This window comes from Nyctereutes procyonoides, unplaced genomic scaffold (genome assembly GCF_905146905.1).
Source record: "Nyctereutes procyonoides isolate TBG_1078 unplaced genomic scaffold, NYPRO_anot_genome, whole genome shotgun sequence".
Classification (NCBI taxonomy): Eukaryota; Metazoa; Chordata; class Mammalia; order Carnivora; family Canidae; genus Nyctereutes; species Nyctereutes procyonoides.
The window spans coordinates 34,823,657-34,851,252 of NW_026575134.1; the positions used below are offsets into that span (position 1 = coordinate 34,823,657).

At 44.7% G+C, this 27,596-nt stretch overlaps 1 protein-coding gene across 3 annotated transcripts in view; it reads left to right on the forward strand.

Moving 5' to 3' along the window:
* Positions 1-24,784, forward strand: part of WT1 (WT1 transcription factor) — a 48,763-nt gene extending 23,979 nt beyond the window's left edge. For 2 of the 3 annotated variants that reach the window (XM_055301002.1, XM_055301004.1), the window contains 5 exons: positions 12,152-12,248; positions 15,881-16,031; positions 19,901-19,990; positions 20,608-20,700; positions 23,394-24,784. In XM_055301002.1, coding sequence (XP_055156977.1) covers positions 12,152-12,248; positions 15,881-16,031; positions 19,901-19,990; positions 20,608-20,700; positions 23,394-23,515 — 553 coding nt within the window. In that variant the 3' untranslated portion in view covers positions 23,516-24,784. The remainder of the gene's footprint in view (positions 1-12,151; positions 12,249-15,880; positions 16,032-19,900; positions 19,991-20,607; positions 20,701-23,393) is intronic. The other variant, XM_055301003.1, reaches the window with a different exon arrangement.
* The last annotated feature ends 2,812 nt before the right edge of the window (positions 24,785-27,596 follow it).

Genomic DNA, 27,596 nt, shown 5'->3' on the forward strand with positions numbered 1-27,596 from the left:
TTCCCATCCCATTTTTTAAAAATTACTTATTTGTTGATATTTTGAGGTATATTTTTAAACTTAACTTCTTATATTTAAACATTTAGTTCATCTTGAATTTATTTGGCAATTTGATTCCACCCTGACCTGTATCTAGAGCGTTAGCCAGTATCCTCAAACTATTTTAAATAATCCAGTCTTTCCTTGTTAACTTCAAATTTTACCTTTATAAAGGGGCACCTGGGTGGCTCAGCGGTTGAGCGTCTGCCTTCTGCCCAGGGCATGATCCTGGAGACCCGGGATTGAGTCCCACATTGGGCTCCCTGCAGGGAGTCTGCTTCTCCCTCTGCCTGTGTCTCTGCCTCTCTCTGTGTCTCTTATGAATAAATAATAAAATATATAAAAAAACAAATATTACCTTTATTAAACCTTGGATCCTATCAAATTCCTCAGATCCATTTCTAGATTCTGCTCTCTTCTTTTGATCAATCTGATTTTTTTTGCTAAGTATCAGATTGTTTTCTTTGGTATAGTTTTATAGTGTGTTTAAAAATCCAATAGAAAAGTTTCCTAACTTTGTTTTTTTTTTTAAGATTTTATTTATTTATTCATGAGAGACACAGGAGAGAGAAAGAGAGGCAGAGGGAGAAGTTTCCTAGCATTGTATTTCTTTTTTCAAACTAGTTTTGGCTGTTATCGCTTGTTTATTCTTCAAGATGAATTTAAGATTCATTTTGTTAATTAAAAAAAAAGTCTTTATCGAGGCACTTGGGTGGCTCAGTTGGTTACATGTCTGACTCTTAATTTTGGCTCAGGGTCATGATCTCAGCACCATCTGGCTCTGCGCTGGGTGCGGGGCCTCCTTAAGATTCTCTCTCTCCCTCTCTTTCTGCTCCTCCCCACTCCTACTCATGCACTTACACTCTCCTTCTTTAAAAAAAAATGAAAAAAGAAAGTCTTTGTCAATATTGGTTCATTAATTGTGACAAATGCACTTATATTAATGTGAGATATAAATAAGAGAGGAACCTGGGTATGAGATACATGGCAACTATATATTATCTTAGAAACTTTTCTGTAAATCTAAAACAATTCTAAAATAACAAGTTTATTTTTTAAGTCTTAATTAGAATTTCGAGTGGATTGCATCAGTTTTAAAAATTAGTTTTGGAGAAGATTGACTTTTGGAAAAAAACTCAACCTTTCTTCAAGAATGTGGATAGCTGGGGCACCTGAGTGGTGTAGTTGGTTAAGCAGCCAACACTCGATTTCAGCTCAGAACTGATCTCAGGGTCATGAGATGGAGCCCTGCGTCAGGCTCTATGCTTAGTACGGAGTCTGCTTAGGTTTCTCTCTCCCTCTCCCTCTGCCTTTCCCCCCACTCCTCTCTCTAAAATAAGTAAGTAGGGACACCTAGGTGGCTCAGTGGTTGAGTGTCTGCCTTTGGCTCAGGGCATGATCCTGAGGTCCGGGATCGGGTCCTGCATGGGCTCCTTATAGGGAGCCTGCTTCTCCCTCTGCCTTATGTCTCCGCCTCTTTCTCTCTCTCTTTCTCTTTCTCTCTCTCATGAATAAATAAATAAAATCTTAATAAAAATAAATAAATAAAATAAATAAGTAGATCTTTAAAAAAATAAAAAGAATGTGGATGGCATTCCTCAACATTTTTTCAAGTCTTATTCTGTGTCAGATGTCTATTTTGAATTTCCTCCTTTTCAAGACTTTTTAGCAGTAATGCCTCTAGCTTCAGAATTTCTTTGAAAATGAGTGTGATTCCATGAATACATTATGAGGATTTTTCCTTTGTTTATTCACCTTGAAATACTTTGTTGTGTTACTAACATTCGTTTGGAGGATGGGACTTGAGGAAAAGATGATTTATGCACACAGCCTTCATACCTGCAAGCCTCCGTTTCAACAGTGGAGAAGCAGAGGACATATTAATCTTTAGAACCCTTTGCTTGATCCTGGTGTTTTAAGGAGGACAGGTTTTCTTAAAAATGTAACTGAAAAATAAATAAATAAAATAAATTAAAATAAAAATAAAATGTAATTGAGCATAGTTGAGTAAACTTTTTCAGATTCAAGAGTATAAAAGCAAGCTGGGTAGTGGCCTTTAGGAATCCAGGCTGAGAAGATCCTGCTCCCTCCTTCCTGTGTGAGATTTGTCTCCCACGTGGATCTGGGACAGCTGTTCTTGGTATCTAGCAGCAGTTTCTGGCCATAGAACCAAGGCTTTGAGAAGAGTGAACCCAATCAGTTAGATCAAATTGGGATTTGGGTAAACTATCACCTCAATACCAGATACATGTAAGGAGAGATCCAGAGATTTCTTATATGATCTGATTGAGGTGGTCTATGAAAATATAGTTCCTGTGTTTGTGTGTGTTGAAATAGGAATGAAAGTCGTGCCAAAAAATATTCTTCCAAGTGATAGTGGCTGGTAAAATTGTGGTGTTCCTGGGCTGTGTTCTCTCCAAACTGTTGTGAGAAACTGGATTTAAATATTTAAAATATCTCTTAGCTCTGCTCTGTGTACTAAATAGCAGGGAAAGGGTCAGTTGGAGGAGGTTTGTGTACCATTTCAGGTGTTGAGGAAGGCTCAGTGGTTCCTAAGGACTGATTTATACAAGCATTGTTGTCAGGCTGTCAGCCACTCAGTCTGTGTGCCCTGTTGAACAGCAGCCAATGACCAGGTTGCATGAGACTTGAAGACAGGAGCCATGACCATAGAGAAACTTCCAAAAGAGGAATACCAGCTAGGTTTTCGTAATGATAGCATTGCTACAACAAGTATGCATCTTCCAGAAGGTAATACTTTGAAGGGACCAGTACTCATTTATAGATACTCTGTATTTGGAAAAATTCACTAAGGAAATAAATCCAGTGACTTTTAGGTAACAGCTAGATTATGCGTGAATTAAGACTTTTTCTACAGCAGGTGGCAAAACTCCAGTTGTAACTGGCATGGTTAAAGGGGAAACTTAAATTTAGTAACTTCCTATATTGTATTTTAAAACCCCAGGTCTGGATTCAAGGGCTCATTAGGATACGGTTTCATTGTCTCTTGTATCTGCTGTTTTCTGTGCAGGCTGCCTTCTTAGGCTCTTGCCATTGTGGAAAAAGTAGCTCTGGTTTTGGGCATCTACAGGCTCACAAGGAGGATACCTCTTCTATTGGCTCTTCTCCTACAAAAGGCCCAGAGAAGGCGCTGACTGGCCCGGGCTGGGTCATGTGGCTAGAGAATGCAGTGATCTGATTGGCCAGGTCCTGAGCATATGTCCATCCCTGGAATCTGAGGGCAGGAGTAGAAGAAAAGTGGTTCCCTAGAAAGGGGGAGGGCCATATTTCCAGAGGAAGGTGGGATAGATGTGGAATGGGCAGAAAAGAGATACTCAACAGAGAATTAAAAGAGCCAAAGTCAGGGAGCGCCCAGGTGGCTCAGTCCATTAGGTGTCCGACTCCTGGTTTTAGCTCGGGTCATGATCTTACAGTCAGGCTCTGTGCTCAGCGTGGAGTCTGCTTCGGATTCTGTCCAAATAATAATAAATAAATAAATAGTTAGATAAGTAAACAAGTAAATCAGTCAAAGTTAATAAAAGTGGCATGAGTCCTCTTCCTCTCCAGATAACTTTGTAACTGGATGCCATAGGGGTGTATGAAACTTGGAGAGAAAGTAAATGAGGGATGGAGTGGAGAAGCCTTCTTTCTAATGCTCATGGGAAAAGTGTTCATTAAAAGGTATCATAATATGCTCTTTAATGAAAAGTGGCACAAGATAGATTAGGTTTTTGTTAAAAGTAAAAAATGCATCGTTGTCTTGAGATGTGAACTGAAATGAAACACCTGAGTTGGGGAGGAAGACACACTTTTTTGAGTAAAAAAAAAATAGCTGGTTGTTTTCTGTAGACTGTACTTCTGGGGAAATTTTATACCCATGAATCATCAGACTGCAGACATTACTTGTAGTTTTGTTTTTGTTTTTTTTTTAAACTCAATCAAATTTAATTTGGTTGTTTCATTTTTTTAAGTTCTAGTTTCTCCGCTGGATTCATAAAAGAAACTGCATCACTTGGATATTCTCAGGAACAGAAAAAACCCTTTGACTTTGATATACCCATTGATTTGCTATATTCCCACTCTAAATGATGAAATTACGAAAAGAACAGAGGATGGCCAGATGACATTGCTGTGGATGTTTGTGCAGAATTTTATTTAAATATTGCCCTGAACACATCATGTTCAGACAGAGAATCAAATAGCATTCACGTTGAGCTGCAAGAGATCGTGCTGGGTTGCCATCACCTCTATGTACGGAAAGAGAATTCCTTGTGTATTCATTTTCCCAAGTTAGATCTTATAAGTGGATATGAAAGTGAGTTCTGAAAATACTTTGGCTACAGGGAACTTAGATTTTCATTCGGTAAAGCTTTTAAACCTACACATTCTTTCTCATGCTACTGATACGTTAGAGACAGCAAGTCAGTTGGTCAGTAGAAAATCTCACAATCTGGATTCTGCAGATTGCTTCCTTTTAACTTTGGGCCTCCATCCCCTGTAGTTCCTATAAATAGGTAGTTAGGTCTGGAAGCTTGATTAGATTTATTTATTTTTTTTATTTTATTTATTTTAGCAAGAGTGGTGTGTTTAGCCCCATCTCTTGTGTTTAACCTTTAAGGATGCACACTTTTTGAACATGGTTCCAGTCCTCTTTTCCCTCAGAAGTGACACACTAACCAGGGGTGATGGTTGTCAAGACTTGTGGCAAAGTGTATTTTCAACACCAAGAGGAATCAAGCACTCAAGCATCTCCTAAGCCTGAGTATCAAGGATGGAAGAGAAGAGGGGTGGATGGGTAAATTCCATTTTCTGCATATGCAAGACTTTGAAGTCTCCCCAGGTGCTTTCCTTCAACCTGATTAAACTCTGCAGAGGTGAGAAGACCGAGGTAAAGATGGGGGGATGCCCACCTGGCCAAGGACTAGAGGCAGGAGAGAGAAGTCACAGATGGAGGTTTTTCCTTTTTGAATATTTGTATCAAATGCTAATTACCTTCAAAAGTCCTCTCTTTTTTTTTTCTTTCTTTCTTTCTTTCTTTCTTTCTTTCTTTCTTTCTTTCTTTCTTTCTTTAACCTCCTCTGTTGATAAGGGATTTCAGGGCAGCTCTGGTTTTCCTCATCTGTAAAACCTCAATTCCTTTTTATTAATCTTCTTGTGCCTGTGGAGTATCAAAATTAATCATTTCTAAAGAAGCTACTCTTCTAATGTTAAGGTTTTTTTTTTTTGTTTTGTTTTTGTTTTTGTTTTGTTTTCTGGGCCAAACCTCAATGTAAAGGTTTTAGCATGAAGAAAGCTCATAATTTGTGTTTGTGCAAAAATTTGTGCATTTTTCTATTTTCACAAACTTTCTAAGGACACATGTTTATGTATTTTAAAGCTGTCTAGGAAAAGCAAACTTTCTCAAGATATATATTTATGCATTTTAAAGCTATTTAGGAAAACATAGAGTCCACACCGCCACCAAGAAGGAAGCCATGAGGTGTATGCTCTGCTGATAACTGTTTCTGTTTACTTTGTTTTCCCAGTTAGGTGGAAAGAATTTCCTTTTGTAAAAATGATGCTCAGTTTTGCTTGCTTTGTTGCATATAAGCAGGCCACTTCTATTAGCTAGCTTTGTGCTTTCTTTGTACCAAAATAAATATTGTGCCTCAGAGCAGAAGCTGGAGTGTACTGAAAAGTGAGTGTCTTGAACTTGCTCCTCCTGACTGCTCCCCTTATCTTATCCTACCCACTCCCACGACATTTTTAAACCTTCAGCAAGTCTAATTTCATTCATACCACTGGAGAAAATAGCTGGGGATTAGTCAAGTGTCTTGATGATAGAAGTGAACCCAGGCTGGGGTTATAACACTCAGATTGTCGAGCTAGTTTTGAAGGAAGAGAGCTGGACTGACCTGGATTCAAACCCCATCGGTCTGACTTTGGGCAGATAACTCAGTGTCTTCTTAAATTTCCATATCCTTTGCTGTAAAATGAAGATCTTACTAATTAAGTAATAGTGAACATTTATTGAGGGCATACCATGTGCTGAACGGTGCGCTTTACTTACTTACCTAGTCTCATTTTATGTTATGAAGTTCTGATGGGGAGGTGCTATGTCGTGTCTCTTTTGGACTAGTCTTGTAGATTAATCTGGAGATAAAGAACCCAGATTAATTTAACTCTTTAAAATGCATCTGCAAGAAACTGAGTAAATCTGGTTCTCTTGGTATAGTAGGTTGAATAATGACCCCGAAAGATATCTCAGTCCTAATTCTTGGAGCTTGTGAATGATACCTTGGGTAGCTCAAGGGACTGTGCAGGTGTGATTAAGTTAAGGATCTTGAGGTGGAAGATTATCCTGAATTATCTGGGCAGGCCCTAAACATAAAACATAACAAGTGCCTTTATAAGAAGAAGACGCAGGGGAGATTTGACTACAGAGGAGTTGTAGAAGATGTGACAAAGGAAGCAAGAGGACAGAGTGATGTGAAGAAAGGACCAAGGAATGCAAGCAAGTCCTAGAAACTGGGCAAGACAAAGAGATTTTCTCCTTGGCCTCCAGAAGAAAATAGCCCTGCTCACACCTTGACATAGGACAGGGAGGCTGATTTTTAGACTTCTGATCTCCAGAATTCTAAGGGAATATATTTATGTCTTAAGCCTCCAGGTTTGTGGTAATTTGTTGCAGCAGCTGTAGAAAACCGATATGCTGGGATTTGCACTTTCCTGCCTAAAGCTTCAATGCTTAAACCTACCAGCAACTGGGCCCATGAAATTTAGAGGTGAAACACTGATCCCTGTAGATGAAAAGTGCCTCTGGATTTTGGCCTAGTGGCATTGGCCATGTCTGCTGTACTAGTACAGCTTCTCTTTCAGTGTTCAAGGGTTTAAAGAGTTCTAATACTCAGTTTTCAAAGAATTAGATATATCCCCACTCTACTTTGTTGCCATGTGTCAGGAGACAACAAAATCAAGACAAAATTATCCAGTTTGTAACTTAAAATTCCTTGCATAACCTTTAAAGCTGAGGTTGCAAACTGGTGGCCCTTAGGCCAGAGATATTTTGTCTGACCTGACAGTGATTCTATAAAATCTCAATTATTTGCCAGAATTTTTAGTTGATTGATTGAGGTGAGAGAGAAACAGAGAGAGAGAGAGAGAGAGAGAGAGAGAATGGGTGGGAAGGCCAAAGGGAGAGCATCCTTCCAGTAGATTCCTTGCTGAGCATGGAGCCTGATGCAGGGTTGATCTCATGATCCCGAGACCATAACCAGAGCCAAAATCAAGAGACTTGACTGAGCCACCCAGGTGTCCCATTTGCCAGAATTTAAAGCTGAAGTGATCTCATATAAAAATCTTGATTTCTGACTTTTCTGGAAAATGGAAAGATTTGGCAACACTGGGTTCATATAATTACCAGTCCTTGGCTGGAAGAGCACAGTCCTTATTTTCCTCCTCATTATCTGAGTTGGAAGGTAGATCTACCCACTGCAAACATTTCTACCCTAAGGCAGATTTGGGATTCATACTCCACTCTAGGGCTGCTCCATGAATGATAACACCCTTGTCTCTGGGTCATGATAAATTTTTACTCCCAACTGTCCAGGGCTTTGTGACTGATTTATTTGGAAAGTACATCTTTGGACCCAGAAACCCCTTCACTGGGTGGTAGCTCCTTGCTCTTCTTCTTCTTCTTCTTTTTTTTTTTTTTTTAGCTCCTTGCCCTTCTTAGAAGGCTTTATGGGTTTAGACCTTCACTCACTTGGTTCACCGAGCAATCAAGAGACCCAGATCTCCCTTGGGGTAGAAATCTGAAGCATAGTCCCTGGAACTTTTTCAGTATAATTCTCTTGGAGGAAGAGCTTGGTTTTCCTTGATCATCTAAGCTAGTAGTTTGGTATTAACAGTGGCTATTGTTCCAAGGGCAGCTGCCGTCATCCTGAACCATTTTGTCTCAGATGAACCTCTGCTGATGATATTTGCCCATCAAAATGACTAAATTCTCTATGATGGCTTCCCCCAGGTTGCCACAGAGAGAGACCTTTTAGAATCTGGTCACATCCTGAATACTAGAGAACAATTATGTGTATTGTAAATATAATAGTTCCCCACAACAGCATTTAAAAAAAAATAGCAACACAGAAAAGATGGTTTCCAAAGGTGGAGATGATACAAAATGGGATGGAAAGCAAATATTTTGGAAGCTAAATTGAGTCAAAAAAGATTTCAACGGTTGAGAATGACTTGCTAAAAGAAATGAAATGGAATTTGAAGGGTAAATGTGACATTTTTAACTGGGTGACGGGCACTTGATGGGATGAGCACTGGGTGTTACACGTTGGCAAATTGAATTTAAATTTTAAAAATGTAAAAAAAAATAAATTAAGTAAGAAGGATGTGTAGTCTTGAACTGCAGTTAAAGAAGTCGTGTTCAAGCGCAGGGTTGGAGATACATGCCTTAATTGCAGTTCATGCTTTCTTGGACGCTGAGGATTCTATTTGACTGAGGAAGACCACTGTGACCTGAGTGCTACAAAGTGATATGCTATTAGATGTGTTCGTGGAGCCCTGACAGCCTGTGAGCCTAATGCATTGTGTTGTGTTTGACTGGCATACTGGTTTTGAACGAACGATGCGATGGAATCCCTTTGGGTGAGGCATGTACTCTCTGGTCTTATGCATTTATGTAAATTCCTCAATTCTTAAGATTTTTGTGTTTATGGATGGCCCTCCTTCCCCCCTCCCTTATAGTAGCACTCTTCTGGGGCCACTGGGATCCATTTTAAGCCCAAATGTTGAGAGAGACTTAACAAAGGAAGGGAATCAAGAAGAGGATGATATGGATGGGAAGGGAATCAGACACCAGTGTGTGTTGTAATCACTGAGAGAACTGCAGCTCTGTGCCCTGGAAAGCTGTCTTCCAATACCTGAAGGGCCATCGTGTGGAAGAGGAGTTAGCTTCAGTCCTTCTCATGGAACACTTACAGGCTGTGTGCCTTACTTTGGTCTCTGAGCTGAGGGGATACAGAGGAGCAGGTTGGTCTCTGTTTTTGAGGCCGAGTTTACTACAGAGCAGAGGAGATATACAGGTGGCTGTAAAACACGAATACTCTGGTTCTCCAGAAGACAGAAGGGAGGAGGCAGATTTCAGCTTAGCCTAGAAAGGCCTTTCCTCACAATTAAAGGCCTTTCCTCACAATTAAAGCACTCCCTCAACTGGAGTGGGCTGCCCTAAAAACTTACCACCAGTTGTATTGTCCAACTGTTGAAGATGAGCTTTCAAATGAGGGTTGGAGTAGATGCCTTCTCCACATGTTAGTATATGGTCCCAAGACCACTGATCTGCTTTCCTTTACTTATCCAGAGAGCAGCTTACTCACCCTCCAGCTGCTGTGGCTGTGGGATGTGTGGACATGTCAGCCGTCCTGGCAGACACCATATTGGATGCCTATGTGTTGTACTCAGTGTTCTGGGCAGACCACGTTGGGAAGAGTGTTGGGTTGCAGGGTTTCCCCAGCGTGGAATTGCACTGATGTGTTTGTCTTTTGGAGATATTAAAGCCAGCCGGCAGGCCCGGCTGTAGTTTTTGTTCACGGACCTGGTAGGAGAACCTAGGGGCGTGTTTGGCAGGTACAGTCTTGTTTCTGGGTGCTTCTTTAGTGTGTTGGTTGCATCTGGCTCTGAGGATCATGTCATTACCTTTGAGTAGTGTGGCGCCTCATTTCCTGGGACAAGTATTTTGAGCAAAGTCTATTTCCTATGCCCTCCAGGAACCCAAGTAACCTCAAATCTGGAGAATAGCTGCCAAGGCTAGAGATCCCTAATTCTTCCCCTTTAAAATAATTCAGATTTCTGTTGTGTCCCTAGAGATCCCTCAGCCTTAGAAAATGTGTCGCCTTCTGGCTCCATGCAGAGAACTAAAGCAAGCAGAGGCAGCATCTTCACAGCCCTCAAGGCAGAATGTTCTGGCAGCATCATTCTTGCCCTGTCCTCTCTCTGCTACCACGTGCCACTGTCATCAGCTCTTACACCCCCACTGTCTCTGTAGCATAATTGTAAGGCAGACATGGCCTCTTTCCTAGCAAGTACCTTGTATGGTTCAGAGAGGCAGATGTTATCTGGATTTGGCATTTCTTCCCAATTTTTGCGCATTTAATCCTGGCTTGGCTCTTTGGGACCCTGCCCCCAGATATGTCAAAAATCACCTGGAGGATGTAGAGACGAAGTGTAGTAGGTTAAAGGGAGCAGAACTGCCACTGAGTTCCCCAAACTGCTGTCACTGATCTCTGCAAGGGAGACAGGCAATTCTTTCTAGAAAGCTTGGAGCCAGAATTAAATGTGACGCATCCCATAGCTGCTGTGGCCGTGGGACGTGTGGACATGTCAGTTGTCCTGGCAGACAGCCTTCCCCTCCAGGAACTGTCTCCCCTGGGGAAGTGGGAGGTGGAGCCGGCCCCAGGGTTTCCCCACACTATGGAGTGGGCTGAGCAGCCAAGCTACCTGCTTCCTGCACTGGGACCCCTGGCCTCTCTAGAGGAACAGAGGCAGAGGGTGGAGGTTCTCAGCCCTGACAGCAAGTTAGTGACACCTGGAGGCTTGAGAAGAGAAAACCAAACCAAACCAAACCAAAAAACAAACAAACAAACAAACAAAAGAATCGTGCATGGAAGGAACCCATTATTCCCCAGAGTTAATTTTGTAAAGCAGCTTTATAAATTCCACATACTGTCAGTTTGGAGTATACAGATCAGTGGTTTTTAGTATATTCGCAGAGTTGTACGACCATTCCCACAACTTTAGGACATTCTCAGCAGTCACTCCCCCGTTCCCCCAACTTCCCGGGTCCTAGGCAGCCAATCCCCAATCCACTTTCTGTCTCTACATAATTTGCCCGTTCTGGACGTTTCGGTTAAATGGAATCACACAGTAGGTGTGTCCTCTGTGGCCGACTTCTTTCACTTCCCTGTTGTCAGGGTTTGCCCACATTATCATGCACCAGTACTTCCTACCTCTTTATTGCCAAATAATGTCCCCTTTTATGAATATACTATAATTCGTTCATCCGTTCATCAGCTGATGGGCATTTGGGTTGGTTCCACTTATTGGCTATTACGAATAATGCTGCTCATGAACAATGTGTACAAGTTGATGTGCAGATACAGGTTTTCATTTCTCCTGGGAATATACCTAGAAGTAGGATTTCTGGGTCGTATTGTAACTTTAGGTCTCATCTTTTGAGGAACTGCCAGACATTTTCCAAAGCAGCTGCACCATTTTACAGAGGCATTTCATAAGAGCTCCCTGTGCTGATTCTAGATGTGATTATACCGTGCTTCCCATGCAGATAAGAATCCTTGCTCTGCCTCATTTGGAAGTAAAATAACTGCAGAATAGATACCAGCTTTTACCTAAAGGAGAGAATACTTTTAGAGGATTCACTGCCTCTGAGGTGTTCTTTTCAGCATTCCACATCCCTCAGCTCTCGCAAGCTGTCCAGAATCAACCTGAGCACCAGCTAGAGGACCAGCCACTCTAACGCTGGGTAGGATTATCCAGTGTCCAGTGGTGGCACTGGTTGGCTGCAAAGAGTTAAGTCGATCTGGAAAACTGATCTGTAGGTTAAGTGGAGCAGGGCCACAGATGTGTAATCCCCACGTCTGAGAATGTGACATTTCTTCTGTGTCATCACTTTCTCCGTGCTATCTGGTAAAAACTGAGTCATGAGGTGCCGACAAAAATCCATTGCACTTAATATGAAACTTGAGGTATCTGCTCATTCCTGAGATATTCGCAGCTGTCAGTTCGGCTGGCTAGAGGGTAAACAACTTGCTGGGGATGAAATCCTGCCCCTGTGACTTTTCCCAGCCTGTCGGAGAGGCAGAGACCCAGAAGGCCGGCCAGTGAGAACCTGAGCGTAGGGCGGGCTGCGTGGTGGTGACCCCAGGGTTGAGCGGCCCTGCCCCGCACAGGGTCCTGTTTCCAGAACAGCCCCGGTGGAGGGATGCAGACAACCAACTGTTGTTGTTGTTCCATGAGCCTTTTAAAGACCTTCTTTCTGGCGCCGATGCGCATTTCCAGATGACACCTGCGGACCCCTCTGAGCCTTGCTGTCCGTTCTTTGTGTTCGCAGCCACGGCACGGGGTATGAGAGTGACAACCACACAACGCCCATCCTGTGTGGCACCCAGTACAGAATACACACGCACGGCGTCTTCAGGGGCATTCAGGTGAGACCTCGGGGGCATCTCTGGGCGGGGACCTGGGTGCCTCCTTCCCTTCTCAGCAGCCTTTCGCTTCCTTGCTGATGGCCATTCGGCCAGGTAAGTCTGTCCTCAGCACAAGCCCGTCTGACGATAGGGACCTCTGCTCTTCCCCCGGGGCAGAGGGCAGCCTCCTCTCCACGTGGGTCATTGTGACCACAGTCACGTCCCTGGCTCAGACCAAGAAGCTTCTGGTGGAATCCCATCCCTTCCCCTGTCCACCGCTTAATTCACCTTTCCCGGTGGGCCATGAAGTTCTTGCAACAGGTGACCTGGACCCTTGGCTTCCCGGGTGGACCCTGGACTTGGTCTGCATCGTCAGGGGCCCAAAGTTGACTCTGATCTTGCCAAGTGTCCACTAGTAATAATAAATAATGACAATAACAACACTACCTTGTTGCTGCTAGACGCTTTCTGTACGCCAGGCATTGTGCTGAATTTTATATATGGTCTTTTTGTCTTAACAAATGTAATTTCTTTTTTTTTTTAAGATTTTATTTATTTATTCATGAGAGACACAGAGAGAGAGGCAGAGACACAGGCAGGGGAGAAGCAGGCTCTGCGCAGGGAGTCCGACGTGGGACTCGATCCCGGGTCTTCAGGATCACACCCTGGGCTGAAGGCGGCGCTAAACTGCTGAGCCACCCAGGCTGCCCCAGATTTAATTTCTTAAATCAGTTTTGGGTTTAGGGAAAAACTGCAGAAAATACAAAGAGTCCCCATATCCCCCCTCTTCCCCCTCCTCCCTGTTATTATTTTGCCTCCGTATACTACACTTGTTACAGTTGATAAGCTGATATTGATCCTTTTTTTAAAAAAATACATTATTGGTTTTTTTTTCAGATTTCAAGATAATTTAATTCATAGTAAAGCTAATCTATTCTCTGTACTTTTTTGCCTCAACATGCTTATTTCATCTTTATATTTTAACTTTAGTATAAGTTGAAATAATTTCAAATTTACAGAAAAGTCTAAAAATAGTAGATATGCTACCTGCATTCAGATTCCTTGTTGCTAATAGCTTACCACATTCACCTTATTATTCTTTATGTATATATAACTTATTTCTGAATCATTTGAGAGCTAAGTTGCCAGCACAACTACCAGTTTGTCCTAAGGTTCCTTTTTGATACATTATTGTTGATGAAAGTCCATAGTTTACGTTAAGGTTGATTTCTTGTGTTGTGCAGTTCCATGGGTTTTCTTTAAATGCACAATTCCACGTATCGACCTGCACATTCTAGTACAGAATAGTTTCACAATCGGAAAACAAAAATGCCCATGTCCACCTATTCACTTCTCCCCCCCTCTTCACCTCCTCCCCTTCACCTCCCCCCCCAGGACTACTGATCTTTTAACTGACTCTGCAGTTTCGCCTTTTACCAGAATGTCCTATGGCTGGAATCACACACCATGCAGCTTCTTCAGACTGCCCTCTGTCACTTAGCAATATGCACTGAAGTTTCTTCCATGTCTATATTTTATTTTTCCAGTTAATCCTCAGTGCATCTTAACAGGTGGGTCCATCATGTCCATTTTATGGACAAGGAAACTGAATTCCAGAGAAGATGAGTGACTTGTCCACAGTCACATAACTAGTTAAACACAAGTCTTGTCTGATTCCGGAACCCCTGTTTTTGTTTTTCTTTTTTTAAGATTTATTTATTCATGAGAGAGACAGATAAGCAGGCTCCCCACAGGGAGCCCGATGTGGGACTCGACCCCAGGACCTGGGATCATGACGTGAACCAAAGGCAGACACTCAACCACTGAGCCACCTAGGTGCCCAGAACCCCTGTTTTTAACCACCATGTTGCATTGCTTCTTAGGGAGACAGAGGGCTGTGAACGGTTTGGGGGAGAAGGGCTTCAAGGAGAGTGAGGAAAGTAAAGTGAAAAGGTAAACATTTTGGAGAATTTGGGGAAGTCAATGGCAGGCCACCTCAGCAGAGCCTGTTTTGGGAGGTCAGAACCACACGCAGGTACCAAGGGTGTGTGTTTGTGACTTTGACTTGTGACTCAGTGGCTGTAACTCAAGTGACACCAGTGGTACTTTCACCAGAATAGTCAGTACCCTAGAAATAAGTGGTGTGTGAGCCTGGTGTCCACATGATGTGTGGGGCCGGTAGCTCTGAGAGGTTCTGATTGATGTCTTCAGAAGCAGCGTGATGATTGAACAGCGTGCTCCCTCAACCCAAACCTTCCAAGGGTGAGAATAAAGGTGAGGGTTACAGAAATATAAAATCTGATGGAGGTACCACGAAGAGTCATCCCGGTCTCTCCTCCAAAAAATACCATCTTCCACCAGGATCCTTGACTGACTGACAACTCGATTTTATATCCCATTGCTGTGTGTGCCACATATAGTTTGAATTAAAGGAAATGAAAAAAGCTCCTTTTGCCTTCATCTCCACCAAGCCAGTTGTCAGACTCACTGTCATGGCTGCTGGTAGACTCCAGACCTCACAGGAGTTGTTTCACTACCTACTCGTTTTCTCCTAGAGTCTGACAATCAAACACAGCTGGCTCACCATTTAATTTTGCCACTGTTTGCCTTGAGACACTGTGGCCTATCAACAGCAATGTGTATGTCACTCTAGTACTTTTTCTTCAAAGAAGATCTCACAGTGCCAGGCAGTGTGAAGTAGAATCTAGAATGTAAACATGGTGTGGAAGATGCAGAGGGCAGGGACACCGCTAAGCTCAGAGGCAGTTCCAGGTCTTAACACAAACATGAGTATGCTCTTCAGTCTTGACTTGCACATCTGGAAGAGACTGAGGAGGATTCAGTGGCCCCTTGGGCACTCCCAGTTCTCCCATCTATGAGTAGTTGATCCTGAGAGCAGGAAGGAGAATTTGCCTCACCGTGTCCCCTTAGTACCTTGTCATAAAGAACTGACCATACACGTACCCACTCCCACAAGATAAAGGGAATCAACAGTGAAGGATGGAAAGTGCCCGGAAGCTAGACACAATGTTTTCTGGCGTTACTACTAAGCGATTACACTGGTTACACCATTAGCCCTGGTGGTTTCAGCCTCATCACAGAGAAAACCCCCAATTCCCAGGGGTCCCTCCTTCCTTGTCATTTATTCCCATATGGAAAGTCTGGTCAGTTTGGGGTTCATTGAGGATCCCATATCTTTCTCTAATAAGGGCTTATCCGCACATGGCAGATTGGGCCTGAGATCATGTGCCAGTGCATCCAAGTGGAAGGAAATAGAATCTGGGACTTGGAACTTCCAGACCTCACTGCCTCAAGTGGAGAAGCTGAGAGACAGGATGGCTTGGAAGCTCTTGGAGTCACCAGCAGTTCTTTTCCAGATCCTCTGGATCAGCAACCCCAAACAGATTTCAGTGAAGTAGCAGCTCTGGTTGATCAGTAGTAATGATGTTGGGGTGCTGCACAATAGAACGTCCTGATCTGTCATCCATTGGTGATTGTCTGCTGTGGGGATCTGGGGTGTGGATGGGAGTGGTTTTAGATCTTATATCTGTCATCCTTTCTCTGGGTATATTCTAAAGCTCACTTTCCCTAGGACTGACATGAATATTCACACGTGGCTTAAAGCCTCCATTTCTCTCACACTCTGCCTGCAGGATGTGCGACGTGTGCCTGGAGTTGCCCCGACTCTTGTCCGGTCAGCATCTGAGACTAGTGAGAAACGCCCCTTCATGTGTGCTTACCCGGGCTGCAATAAGAGATACTTTAAGCTGTCACACTTACAGATGCACAGCCGGAAGCACACTGGTAAGTGTGTCCACCATCCAGCCTCTTTTCCAGTGGCCTTTGGGCAAGGTGGTTCAAGAACTCCTGCTCCTGGCTGGCACACCACTAAGGACATGGAAAATTTCTTGGATTGACAGTCGGTAATGCTTTGAAAGGTCTGGCCGATGTGATTAAAAAAAAAAAAAAAAAGGCTGTGGGGAACTTTGCATCCTGACTGTCCATCCTTTAATAAAGAATTCAGAAAACTGTTTTCAGGAAGAGCAGAGGAGAGTGGTGGAGAGAGAATTCCACAGAACTGAAGAGACTTGCTTGTGTTAGAAGTCTGGCTTCATGATCAAGTGGTGAGACCTTTAGCAAGTTACTTAACCTCTCTCTGGATTTCATTTTGTCTCATGGAAAATGGAGGTGATAATACCTGCCTTAAACCATAGTTAAGACTAGATTTTTTTTTTTTTTGAGAGAAAGAGCCGGGGAGGGGCAGAGGCAGAGAGAGAGACAATCTCCCACAGACTCCACACTGAGTGTGGAGCCTGATGTGGGGCTTGATTGCACCACCTGAGATCATGACCTGACCTGAAATTAAGAGTTGGACAGTTAACTGACTGAGCCACCCAGACGCCTCAAGACTAGATTAACTTTTATTTTTAATTTTTAAAAAAGATTTCATTCATTTATTCATGCAGATGCAGAGACATAGGCAGAGGGAGAAGCAGGCTCCATGCAGGGAGCCCAGCGTGGGACTCGATCCTGGGTCTCCAGGATCACGCCCTGGGCTGAAGGCAGCGCTAAACCGCTGAGCCACCCGGGCTTCCCTAGATTAACTTTTAATATCAAATTAAATTAGGGGTGCCCTGGGTGACTCAGTGGTTGTCTCTGCCTTTGGCTCAGGTCGTGATTCTGGGGTCCTGGGATCAAGTCCTGCATCAGGCTCTCTGCATGGAGCCTGCTTCTCCCTCTGCCTATGTCTCTGCCTCTCTCTGTGTCTCTCATGAATAAATTAATAAATAAAAACTTTAAAAAATAATAAATAAATAAAATTAAATTAAAGGCATTAGATGTGAAGCACCCAGTATAGTAGCCTATGTCAATAGGTCTGAATAAACAGTGGTGTAACTATTAGAATCCTAGAAGCATCTCTAGAGAGAGAGGACCTGTTCTGGGAGCTTGGTAATCAGATAGTTTTGAGAGATTGATGGGCAAGGTCAGTAAGACTTAAGGAGAGACATGGCCCAAAGAAAAATGGGATGGACTGCTTGGTTTACTAATAACCAACCAGATAGGAATGGGAAAATGGATTTGGTTTAATTTTTGTTTTCAATCTTAAAAAAAGAAAGATGATTTTTGATGATGGATGTGTCAAGGAAGACTGGATTTTCCCACAGGTCATGAGATATGCCTTCTTCTAGGAAAGAGAATTGGCCTTGTCTGGTTGTTGGCCACATTGAGTATAAACAGCCATTTCACAAATATTTGCTCTTGGCCTTGTGGGCACTGAATGGGAGCGTGGTTGGGTCTCCATTGCAGGGAAGCAGTGCAAAACACAGGCTTTCCTACAGGGGAGCTGGTGCTGGGTTTTTTTGTTTGTTTATTTGTTGTTGTTTTTTTTGGTAACTAGAAAGACAGCTTCATTGTTATAATTACCCTTACTATTTTGTTATTACTGCTTATTTTGCTTTGGAGAAGCTGAAAAGGAGAGCAAGCCACGTTTAGATCTCTCTGGATTGTTGAACTTTGCTAAGTTGTTGTGTCTGGAGGATGCAGTTCTCCTATAAACCTGAGTTTGCACTCAGTAGACCACATGCTTTGAGGCTAAAGATGAGACACCTAGGGGCCCATTATATTTTTACATGGTTCCCCAAATGGGATCCTTTGAAAAGTGTCTGTAAAGGTTATAAAGAAAATAATAAAGTAAAACTGTGGCTGGAGAAATGCAAGGGAATACAGTGAAGGAAATACGGTTTTAGAAACCTTTGATGGAGAAGAGGCACTTAGCAAGCAGTGAGGGGGAGAGGTCTGTGTGAAGGGGAAGCAGTGGACAAGATAGCCAAGACCCCCAGACCTGCTGGAGGCTTTAAGAAGCTCTTCTTTCCAGAAGACAAGGAGAGCAGCCTGGTATTTCACAGTCCTGCAGCCCTTTTCTTGAAACAATGCGATCATTTTTTATCTATGTATGATAATAGTAAGACTATTCTATTAAGTACTTTTATATAAAATATCTCTTAGGTGCCAGACTATCTACATGAATTATTTCATTTAATCCTCAGGCACTGACCAGTTACCAAGTGGATAGGGTATAGTGGAAGCAGGGCTCAAATTCATGCCTTTTAACTCCAACTCACAAACCCCCTTCTCAAAGAGTTGATAGTCTGTTTTGGAGCTAGGATACATACAAATGAAAAGGGGTCACGAGAGTAATGACAGTGTACTAAACCTGAAGCTGGAGGAGCCGAGAACAGTTGCCGATGTAAGCTAAAATCATCCCAGAAGGAGGAAGGGCTTGGCTAACCATCCAAGGGTTGGTAGAGTGCAGTAGAGGAAGTAAAGAAGGAGCAGAAGCAGAAAGGCGAGAAAAGAAATTAGACCTAGTAGGATTGGTGGAATGTAAGGCACTGAGCCAGATATAAAAACAAAGTTAAGGAAAGGCTCCTGCCCTCAGAATTTTCCAGCCCACAGAGGAAGGTAGCCCTGGATGTAGCCTACAATGTTAGATATTCCGGAACAAATTCCGTACTGAGGCAAGGAAGGGCTTTCAGTCTGAACATGAAATGTCCAAGAAGGCATATGCAGAGGAAGCAGGTGGCATTGGTGAGAGACATACAGTAGACTTTTTTTGTGGGAGGAAAATGTGGAGATAGGGACAAAGGGCATTTGGTGTGAGTGAACTGCAAGGCAGTTTTGGGAATGCTGAGCTCTAGTATAGCGGGAATACAGATTTATCAGGGAAATAGAGGAGGGTATGAGGCCGGAAAGGCAACTAGGGAATGCCCTGCAGCAGAAAGAACAACTGGCCCCAAATAGTTTGTTCTCCATCCCAGAATACTGGTGACTCAGAGTTCTCATAAGAAGGTGGGAAGGCCCAAGGTTGCTCAGTTGCACTCATGGCTGAACTTTCTCCAGCAAGCACAGGGGTGGGGCTTCTCCATTCTGAGGCAGAAAGTTGTGTAATCCCACTCCTGACTACTCTCGGATAAAGGGATACCAAAACCTTCCTAGCTACTTTGGTTCCTGGTTTAACTTGAGTGTCTCACAACCATGGCACTGTTTATGCTTGATTCAGGGATGAGAAGTCAGTAGCAGAGAACACCACGTCTTTACGCCATGGAACGTAGGACACTTATTTCATGGGGCCAGCTCCAAGGCGTATCCATCCCAGAATTGCCTCCCAACTCCGTTTGAGAGTTAAGACTTCTTTGGTTTATTATTTGTCTAAAGATTCTCTACCAGTGTTATTGGAGTAGTGCCTCTGTGCCAGACCCTGGGCTCAGCCCTTAATGTGGATGGCCTGGTTTCGTCTGTTCGTAAATCCTTTGAAGTTGTGAGATTTGGGGCCCCATTTCTTAACAAGGAAATGGCACCTGCCCAGAGCTTTAAGTGGCAGAGCTGGATGTGACCCTAGTGTCAGACTTCAGAACCTGAGCTCCCGTCCACTCACAACCCAGAGGTTAGGGACCATCCTCATCCACCCAGTCCTCTCTTGTATGCCCACTGGCCAGGAGCCTGCACACAGGAGGGCCCTTAGCCTCACGTTGCTGTCGGCAGCACCACCCTGACGAGGTCTGCCAGAGTGCCTTAGGCGTTTGGGGATCCCACGGTCCCAGGAGGAGAGCTCGCCTTTAATGAGATCCCCATTTCTGGCATCATTTTCAAATGGAATATGTGTCTTCCCCAAGGTGAGAAACCGTACCAGTGTGACTTCAAGGACTGTGAACGAAGGTTTTCTCGTTCAGACCAGCTCAAAAGACACCAAAGGAGACACACAGGTTTGTAGGCTCGCTTCTCATTGCTGCCAGTACATTCTCTTGGGTCGCACTTGATTTCATGATTCTCTTTGTGGTTGAATATGGATGTGAGAGGGTTAGCCACTTGCTTAGCTTTTCCCGATAATCGTGCCTCCCCCCGCCCCCCCCCATCTCCGGAGATTTTCCTTTTCTTAAGGGAAAGAAAAAGAAAGAAAGAAAGAAAGGAAAGGAAACATCCCCTGTTTCTCCTGCAAACCTCAGAACAGTGGGATCCCGCTAGCAATTTGCTGATGATACACTAGTAGCGGTAAAGAACAGGGTGGTGGAGAACACAATCCAGTTTGTAGGGTGTGAATCACTTTTTCAGTCTTGGACACAGCTGAGACTGGTGGGAAGCTGGATGTTTGTGGTTAGGGAAGAGTTGTTCCCCAGACAGAAGCAGGTCTTCAGGGATTACACTGCAGCATCAGGTGGTTCGTGCCAGGCCTGGGGTGTTGGGGAAACCTGCGGGCGAGGCAGACATCGTCACAGGTGCCTGGAAACATCCGGCTCCTCCGGCCACCAGGAAGCTGGCCCTGTGGGCCTCGTTATGCTCCCACATTGTTAGGGCTGCGGCTAGACCTTCTCTGTCCATTTAGGTGTGAAACCATTCCAGTGTAAAACTTGTCAGCGAAAGTTCTCCCGGTCTGACCACCTGAAGACCCACACCAGGACTCATACAGGTAAAACAAGTGCGTAAACTTTTCTTCACATTTATTTTTCATTATTTTTTTAAAAAAATGTTGTTGAATGAAGTTGTTTGTGATGAGAGAGATGGGAAAAAAGACTAGTGTAGAAGTTCTGAGCAGGCTTTAGAGTGGGTGGGGAGAAAGAACAGTGCATGGCTGTTTTTAAACAATATTGTTTCAGAAGGGATTGGGGGGGAACCATAAAGCTGGAGGAGGGACGTGTGAAAAGAACTCTTACTGTGAGTGTCAGGTTTGAAAGGAAGAGATGAGCTAGGTCCCTGCTGTTCCCAGTTGGCTTCCTCACTTTGTGTCACTCAGTTTTGATATGATAATCAACCTTACAGAAAAACAGCAGAAATTCTCCCAAGCCAAATACTTATTTTTTGGAGAGCTCACATTTCATGACACTATTTTCAGAGACCTTGAATCCTTGCTGTGCTAAAAGTTGATGTCCCCAGAGCAGACATGGTGTCTGCTAGACTCGTATCAGCAGATGGATATTATTTCCTTTGTACTCGTATAGACAGGGGAATAGGACATTTATTTACTGGTCCCTGGAAGTTTCTTGCTTCTTCACAAGCCTGGTGTGATTCATAATGAAAATGGCACCACCTTTGTTGTGTATTTTCTACCTGTAGAAGGAGGCTTAGGGTTATCTCGCTGTCTCTTTGTGACACCCTTGTAAGAAAAGGGTAGGCATGTTTTATCCCCATTTCTGAGATGAGGAGACTGAGGTGATGAAATGATTTGTTTACAGTCCCAAAGCTTGTAAGTAGCAAACCCAATTCCTTCTGTTCCCAGCCCACTGTGTCCCACAGCCTTCCTTCTTGAGAGAGAGAGAGAGAGAGAGAGAGAGGAAGCGAGCCTAGGTTCTTCTCACAGCCCAGGGAGGATAGGAATCAGGAAGAGAGCCAAGGTCAGGAAAGCCGAGTGCCACCAAGACACTGAGGAAAGTGATGACCACCAGGAGAAGGGGTTGGGCTTAGTCCATTAGAAGGTGACCTTTGACAGCACGGCTGGGGGTGGAGGTGGGGGGCCAGGAGCCAGACTGGGAAGAGCAGAGGAACAGTGAGCAGGAGGTGAAGGAAAACATGAGGTCACCAGCCCCTGTGCAGTTGCAGACTCAGCCCAAATAGGCTGCGTTTACAGACAGGGCCAAGGCACCTGTGCCCCAGAGTTGGTGGGACGGGCATCTCTTTTGCCCTACTCAGGTGCCTCTGGTGTTTCTTCTTTTTATTTTTTTATTTTTTTAAAGATTTTATTTATTCATGAGAGACACAGAGAGACAGGCAGAGACACAGGCAGAGGGAGAAGCAGGCTCCATGCAGGGAGCCTGACGCAGGACTCGATCCTGGGTCCCCAGGATCACACCCTGGGCTGAAGGCGGCGCTAAACCGCTGAGCCACCCAGGCTGCCCAGTTTCTTCTTTTTCTTAGTCCTGAGCTCATAACTTGGTGAGAAAGTTATCATGCCTGGTGTCCCACCCCCCTCGTCCTCCAACCCTGGACATACCTGCGTATGCGCAAAATGGCCCTTGTCACTGGCAGACGCTTTTACCCTATCTTGGGTCACCCCCCTTGTGACCTTGGGATAGCTCCTCCTCTGGGACATTCCTCCCTGCTTGTCCCAACCACTAGCTCTCAGAGGAGGCAAAGTGGGGGGCCAGCGATACCCTGGGAAGATCTCCCTGATGGTACAGAGATTGGCTCCTGTGGCATTTTTACTTAGGATAAAGCCACGCCTCTATTCCCATTAGGGCCAGGCCTCGGAGGCTGGATAATGCCAAGTGCATGGGCTTTGGCATAGACCTGGATGGACGTCCTGCTTGGGTCTGCCCTCACTAGCTGTCTAGCCTCCTCTCTAGAATGGGGATACCAATGCTTCTCTTACAAGGCTGTTGTAAGGAACACAAGAAATAACGTATGTAGATGATGCCCAACAAGGCTGGGCGTAAATTAGGCATTTCATAAATGCTAATTATCCTCCTCATCCAGAACGAGGCTTGGAAGGAACTTCTGAGAACTCCTTAGATGGAGAGGTCTCGATCTTATGGCAGGCTTGTTAAAAATCTGAAAACCATGCCTCACTTAGAACCAGGGATTAAGCTCTCAGTAACACTTGAAGGTAAAAGAAGCAAATATCCTGCAAACTGGTATCCATGAATTATTTTGAAATACTCAGCGCCCCCCCCAAATATCCACACGGACAGAGATATTAAAGTTACAGTCAAGCTCTAATACTGGAGGACAACCAATCAGTAATATCCAGGGTGATAATCCTGACTCTCCGCAGCCCAGTTAAGCTCAATTCCCTGTGAAGACAGCCGAGGGGAAACGTGTATGCAGTTCACAAAAAAATGGTCCAACAGCAAAGGTTGAAACAAGTGTTTTCCCCTCGATTACATATGAATTACCCAGACACTCTGATTAACTAGACTTTTTCCTTCTCTGCCATTTCCCTAGACCTCTGACATAGGGAATATTTTATACTTTCTACAGTAGTGTAATCCTTAAGGGCCCAGAGGGGCTTCCATTTCAAGGCTGCCCATGAGATGAGCCCGATTTGTGAGCCTAGGGCAAGAGCTAGAGGGAACCGGGAGTGGGTGCCTTGAGATGATTTAACTCAGGCTTTTGATAGTTGAACTTGTGCCTGGCCTCTCCACTGCAAGTGTCTCTGACTGGCAATTGTGTCAACAGGTGAAAAGCCCTTCAGCTGTCGGTGGCCCAGTTGTCAGAAAAAGTTTGCCCGGTCAGACGAATTAGTCCGCCATCACAACATGCACCAGAGAAACATGACCAAACTCCAGCTGGCGCTTTGAGGGGGTCCGACCCGGGGACAGTTCTGTGTCCCAGGCAGGACAGTGTGTGAACTACTTTCAAATCTGACTTTAGAATTCTTCCTCACTCACCTCTCTAAGAAGGAAATGGCAGGTGATCTTCTTCAACCGGCTTCCGAGACAAGATGCCTGTACGACTGGACCCTACCAGGTTTGCCCGGAGGAGTTGGGCTCTGCTTTGCTTGCTTTTAGTTGACTCCAAGGCCCTGGAGAGAAGTGGCTAACAATGTCCAGTTAGTTAAAAGCCCACTTCTGCCATTTGGTCTGGATTTTCCACTGTAAGAAGAGCCATTGTGGATCATGCCCCCCCCCCCCGCCCCTCTCCTTTTATGCTCCTTTTCACTAGGAATGGAGTCATTGTACCATTTTCCATCATAGAATATTTATAGGCCAGGGCATGTGTATGTGTCTGCTAATGTAAACTTTGTCATGGTTTCCATTTACTAACAGCAAGAAATAAATCAGAGAGCAAGGCACTGGGGGTGAGTCCCGTCCGACATTCCGGAGGTTAGGCAGGCTGCTAACCTGGAAGGCAGGATGTAGCACCACCAGGCAGCTTTGAAAAGTTGTGTGTTCCAAGCAGCTGAAGAAAGCATCAGGACTAACCAGTACCTCTGTAGAGGAATCGAGAAGAATCCTTCCGTTCAGCTAATTTGGTGTTAACATTTAGCACAGTGCTGTTAAGAAACTGTGTTTGAAGAGCTGAGATTTTGGTGGTATTTTCGACTTTTTTTGAGTTGTAAATCACATGCATCTTCAGAGACGTGCATATGTCCTCACACAAAAGAAGTGGAATTCATTTTTATCATCTGGGGTGTCCTTAGAGTGTACTGACCACGCTGGTTATGTGGCTTCAAGTTGTAAAAATTAAAGTGATTCTAGAAGAAAATTGGGCTGGTCCAGGATGTCCATTGATAAGACTGTTCTTAAGTAACTCTGAGTCTACCGGTGTATGTGACAAAATGAGACTCACTAGTGTGAGGAAATCCATTGTTTAAAGGTGGTTGGGTGTGTGTGTGTGTGTATGTGCGCGTGCGTGCGTGTGCATGTGTGTGCTTAAAGGAGGGTGTTTATTATTTACTGTTGCTTGAAATTATTATGTAAATATATATATCTGATAATGATTTGCTCTTTGACAACTAAAATTAGGAAATGTATAAATGTTAGATGCATCACTGTTTTGGTGTTGATCTTACAACGTATCAATGATAACACTAAAAATGTAACCTGCATTTTTCACTTCACTCTCAATTAAAGTCTATTCAAAAGGAAAGTGGCAAGGTTGTATCAGCTGTATTGTGTTCAAATCTCAAGAACAGTTGAGACTGTCTTAAATAGGTAAAAAGATGCTACGGGACGTCGAAGATCACTAGTGTAGTGTCTCCAGGTCCTGACTCCTAGCTGTTTCTCTCTGTCAAAACTCAGGAGGCAGTTATCCATCCTGGAAGCCGCCGGCATCATAAAGGGATCGTGTTCATGCTGTGGTCAGCTGGGTTTGTGGCTGGCATGGTGGGAAGCGTGTTTGAGGGTTTATTTTAGTCAGGCTATCCTTGTATCACTTGTTATTCCAGCTCCAGCAAAAGAGAATAGGGATGCTAGTGGTAACTGGTCTTTTCTGGAAAGTTCACTGATACGTAGTGCAATCAGGAGGCCATAGGCTGAACACCTAGCCCAACTGAGTTGTCAGCTCTTGTTGCCATAAATCAGCTCAGCAGGCCGAAAACTACTTAGACTTTCCAGGGCAGCCAAGTGTAAAAGCAAATGTAAAAGCATTATGTATACACTATAAACTCTCTCTCTGGTTCTGGTGTATGGTCTTTCGGGTGTAAATAAGGAGATGGATTTGGTGCCGCCCCTCCCAGCTCCAGTAGCTTGGAGTGTGCATGCATCCAGGTTTCATTTCTTCATTGAAAAAGTATCCTGAGCACACCGGCAGCTCAGCCCCTCACCAGGGAGAGACTCTGTGCAGCAGCTCAAAGTTTGGGCCGCCGAAAAGTCGGGTCCTGAGGCCCTGCTTCGTTCGCATCTGGCTCTTGCATCACTGTTAATTATAGCGAGTACGGTGACTCATTTGTATCAGCCAGTTTTATCTTTTCCTGCCAGAAGACAGCATTTCTCTGGAGAAGCTCAGGACAAGCATGGCAAACGTCAGCAAGTCAGAGCGAGCCAGGTTTCACAACAAAAGCAAAGCCACATTGTTTCAACTGCAGGAGGAAGACCAGAGAGTCTCCCACTGCCTTGGCAGTTGAGCGAGCAACAGTTAATAAGGTCATGGGCTTCGGTAAGCCGACCAGCCTGGGTTCAAATCCTAAATCCCTAGTCTCCTCATCTGTAAGGTAGGAGGAAAGATGGCCCTGCCTGATCGGATCATTGTGAAGATGAAATTAAAAAACACCTAGGACCTAGCAAAGGCTTCATAAGCATTACTCAGGAAAACGCTTACCCAAAGACGCACCTGCTAATTTGCTTTGGCTCCCCCTTCCCCGGACATCCTCTGGCACAGTCCAGCCATCTTCATCGGCCAGCTCCGCAAAATGCCAAACCCATTTTTGCCAAAACCCAAAATGCCAAACCCATCCTATGCCCCCAAACACAGGTAAGGTTTGCAGCAGTGGGGCTCTTGCCGGTCTCCCCACAGAGACGACATCTGCTTGCCCTGCATCTTTGGCAAAGCCCTGGGTGGCAGTGAGTGTGTGCTGCTGAGGCCCGCCCAGCTGAGCGTCAGTCGATGGTCAGGATGAGAGTTGGTGAAAGTTGGTCAGTGGACGCTCCCTGTACCTCCGGTGAGGGGCTCTGTTTGGTGCATTTGTCAAAATGTGCATTTTTCCATCTTGCTTTACTCTAGTGTCTGGTTCAGTATATGGTTCAATGTCTTTGAAAGGCCCCCTCCCCTTAGCTGGATCTTTGCAGCCCGCTCCAGCGTAGCACTCTAAGTACGTAACGTTAAATGGTACCTCCTGTGGGTGCTGTGCTTTCGCATCTAGAACAGTCTGTGAGGTGGACGGGGCGAGTACTATCACCGGTTTACAAATGAGGAAGCTGAGGCTCGGTAAGAGGAAGAGGCTGAGGCAGGACTTGGTCTTGGTGTTCTGTATCCACCAAATCACCCTTGATGATGGAGGCTTGCACTCTGCTCCACTGTTTCATGTCTATAAATCATACCTTTGCTGCTAATGACCAAGTTTTATGTATCAAGTGATTGAAATCTGCGTAAAGCTTAATAAATTTAAGTGATCATGGGTATGAAGATCACACCTGGTCTGATTTCTTGCCCTGGGAAAGTAGCTGCCTTGGTGGAAGGCTCTAGGCTCTTCATTTTTCAAGTGAGACCCTGATTCTGTTAGTTCTTGAACTGACCTTGAGAAGGAATTGGAAGGAGCTAGAAACCCACCAGCTCAGCCAGCAGACGGCCTCATGTAGTCAAAGCCTGAGTAAGTTTGCTTTGCAGAGACGGATGAGAACAACCTCCTTAAGACCCAAGGCCCTGGAGAGTCAGTGCCGTTAGGCCCAGACAGAAAAGCAGCCAGGTGTGAGCGGAAGCCCCAGACAGAGAGACTGCAGATGCGAGCGGCTAACGCAGACCAAAGCAGCAAATGTGAATTGAAGAGATAACGAGATATTTTTATGGAGCAGGGGAGGATTGACTGCTGGTCCGGGGGAGATGGGGCTGAGATAAGTGCACAGTGGGGGGGGGGGATTGGTGGGAGCAAGCGGCCCTTCCCCCCGCGGCGTCCCAGGAGCATTGGCGCTGTTGACGCTGGCTAAGAAGGATTGCCTGACACGCAGGGATGCCGAGGGCCACTGAGGGAGGCAGCTGGAGTCCAGGAGAAGGAGGAAGGAGGGATGGAAAGAGGGAGACAGACAACCCTGGGAAGAAAGACGAGACGGATGAGGGATGAAGTGTGGACGTCAGGGAGGTCTGACAGGAAGAGGGCGCTTCTGTCCGACAGGGCCTGACCCCCGCGTGAACCTACGCCGGCGCTGTGAACACACAGCCAGGCTCTCCCACACAGGAGAGGCTCACGTGCTAACGTGCAAGTGGTCACACTGGGTGCCGTTTACG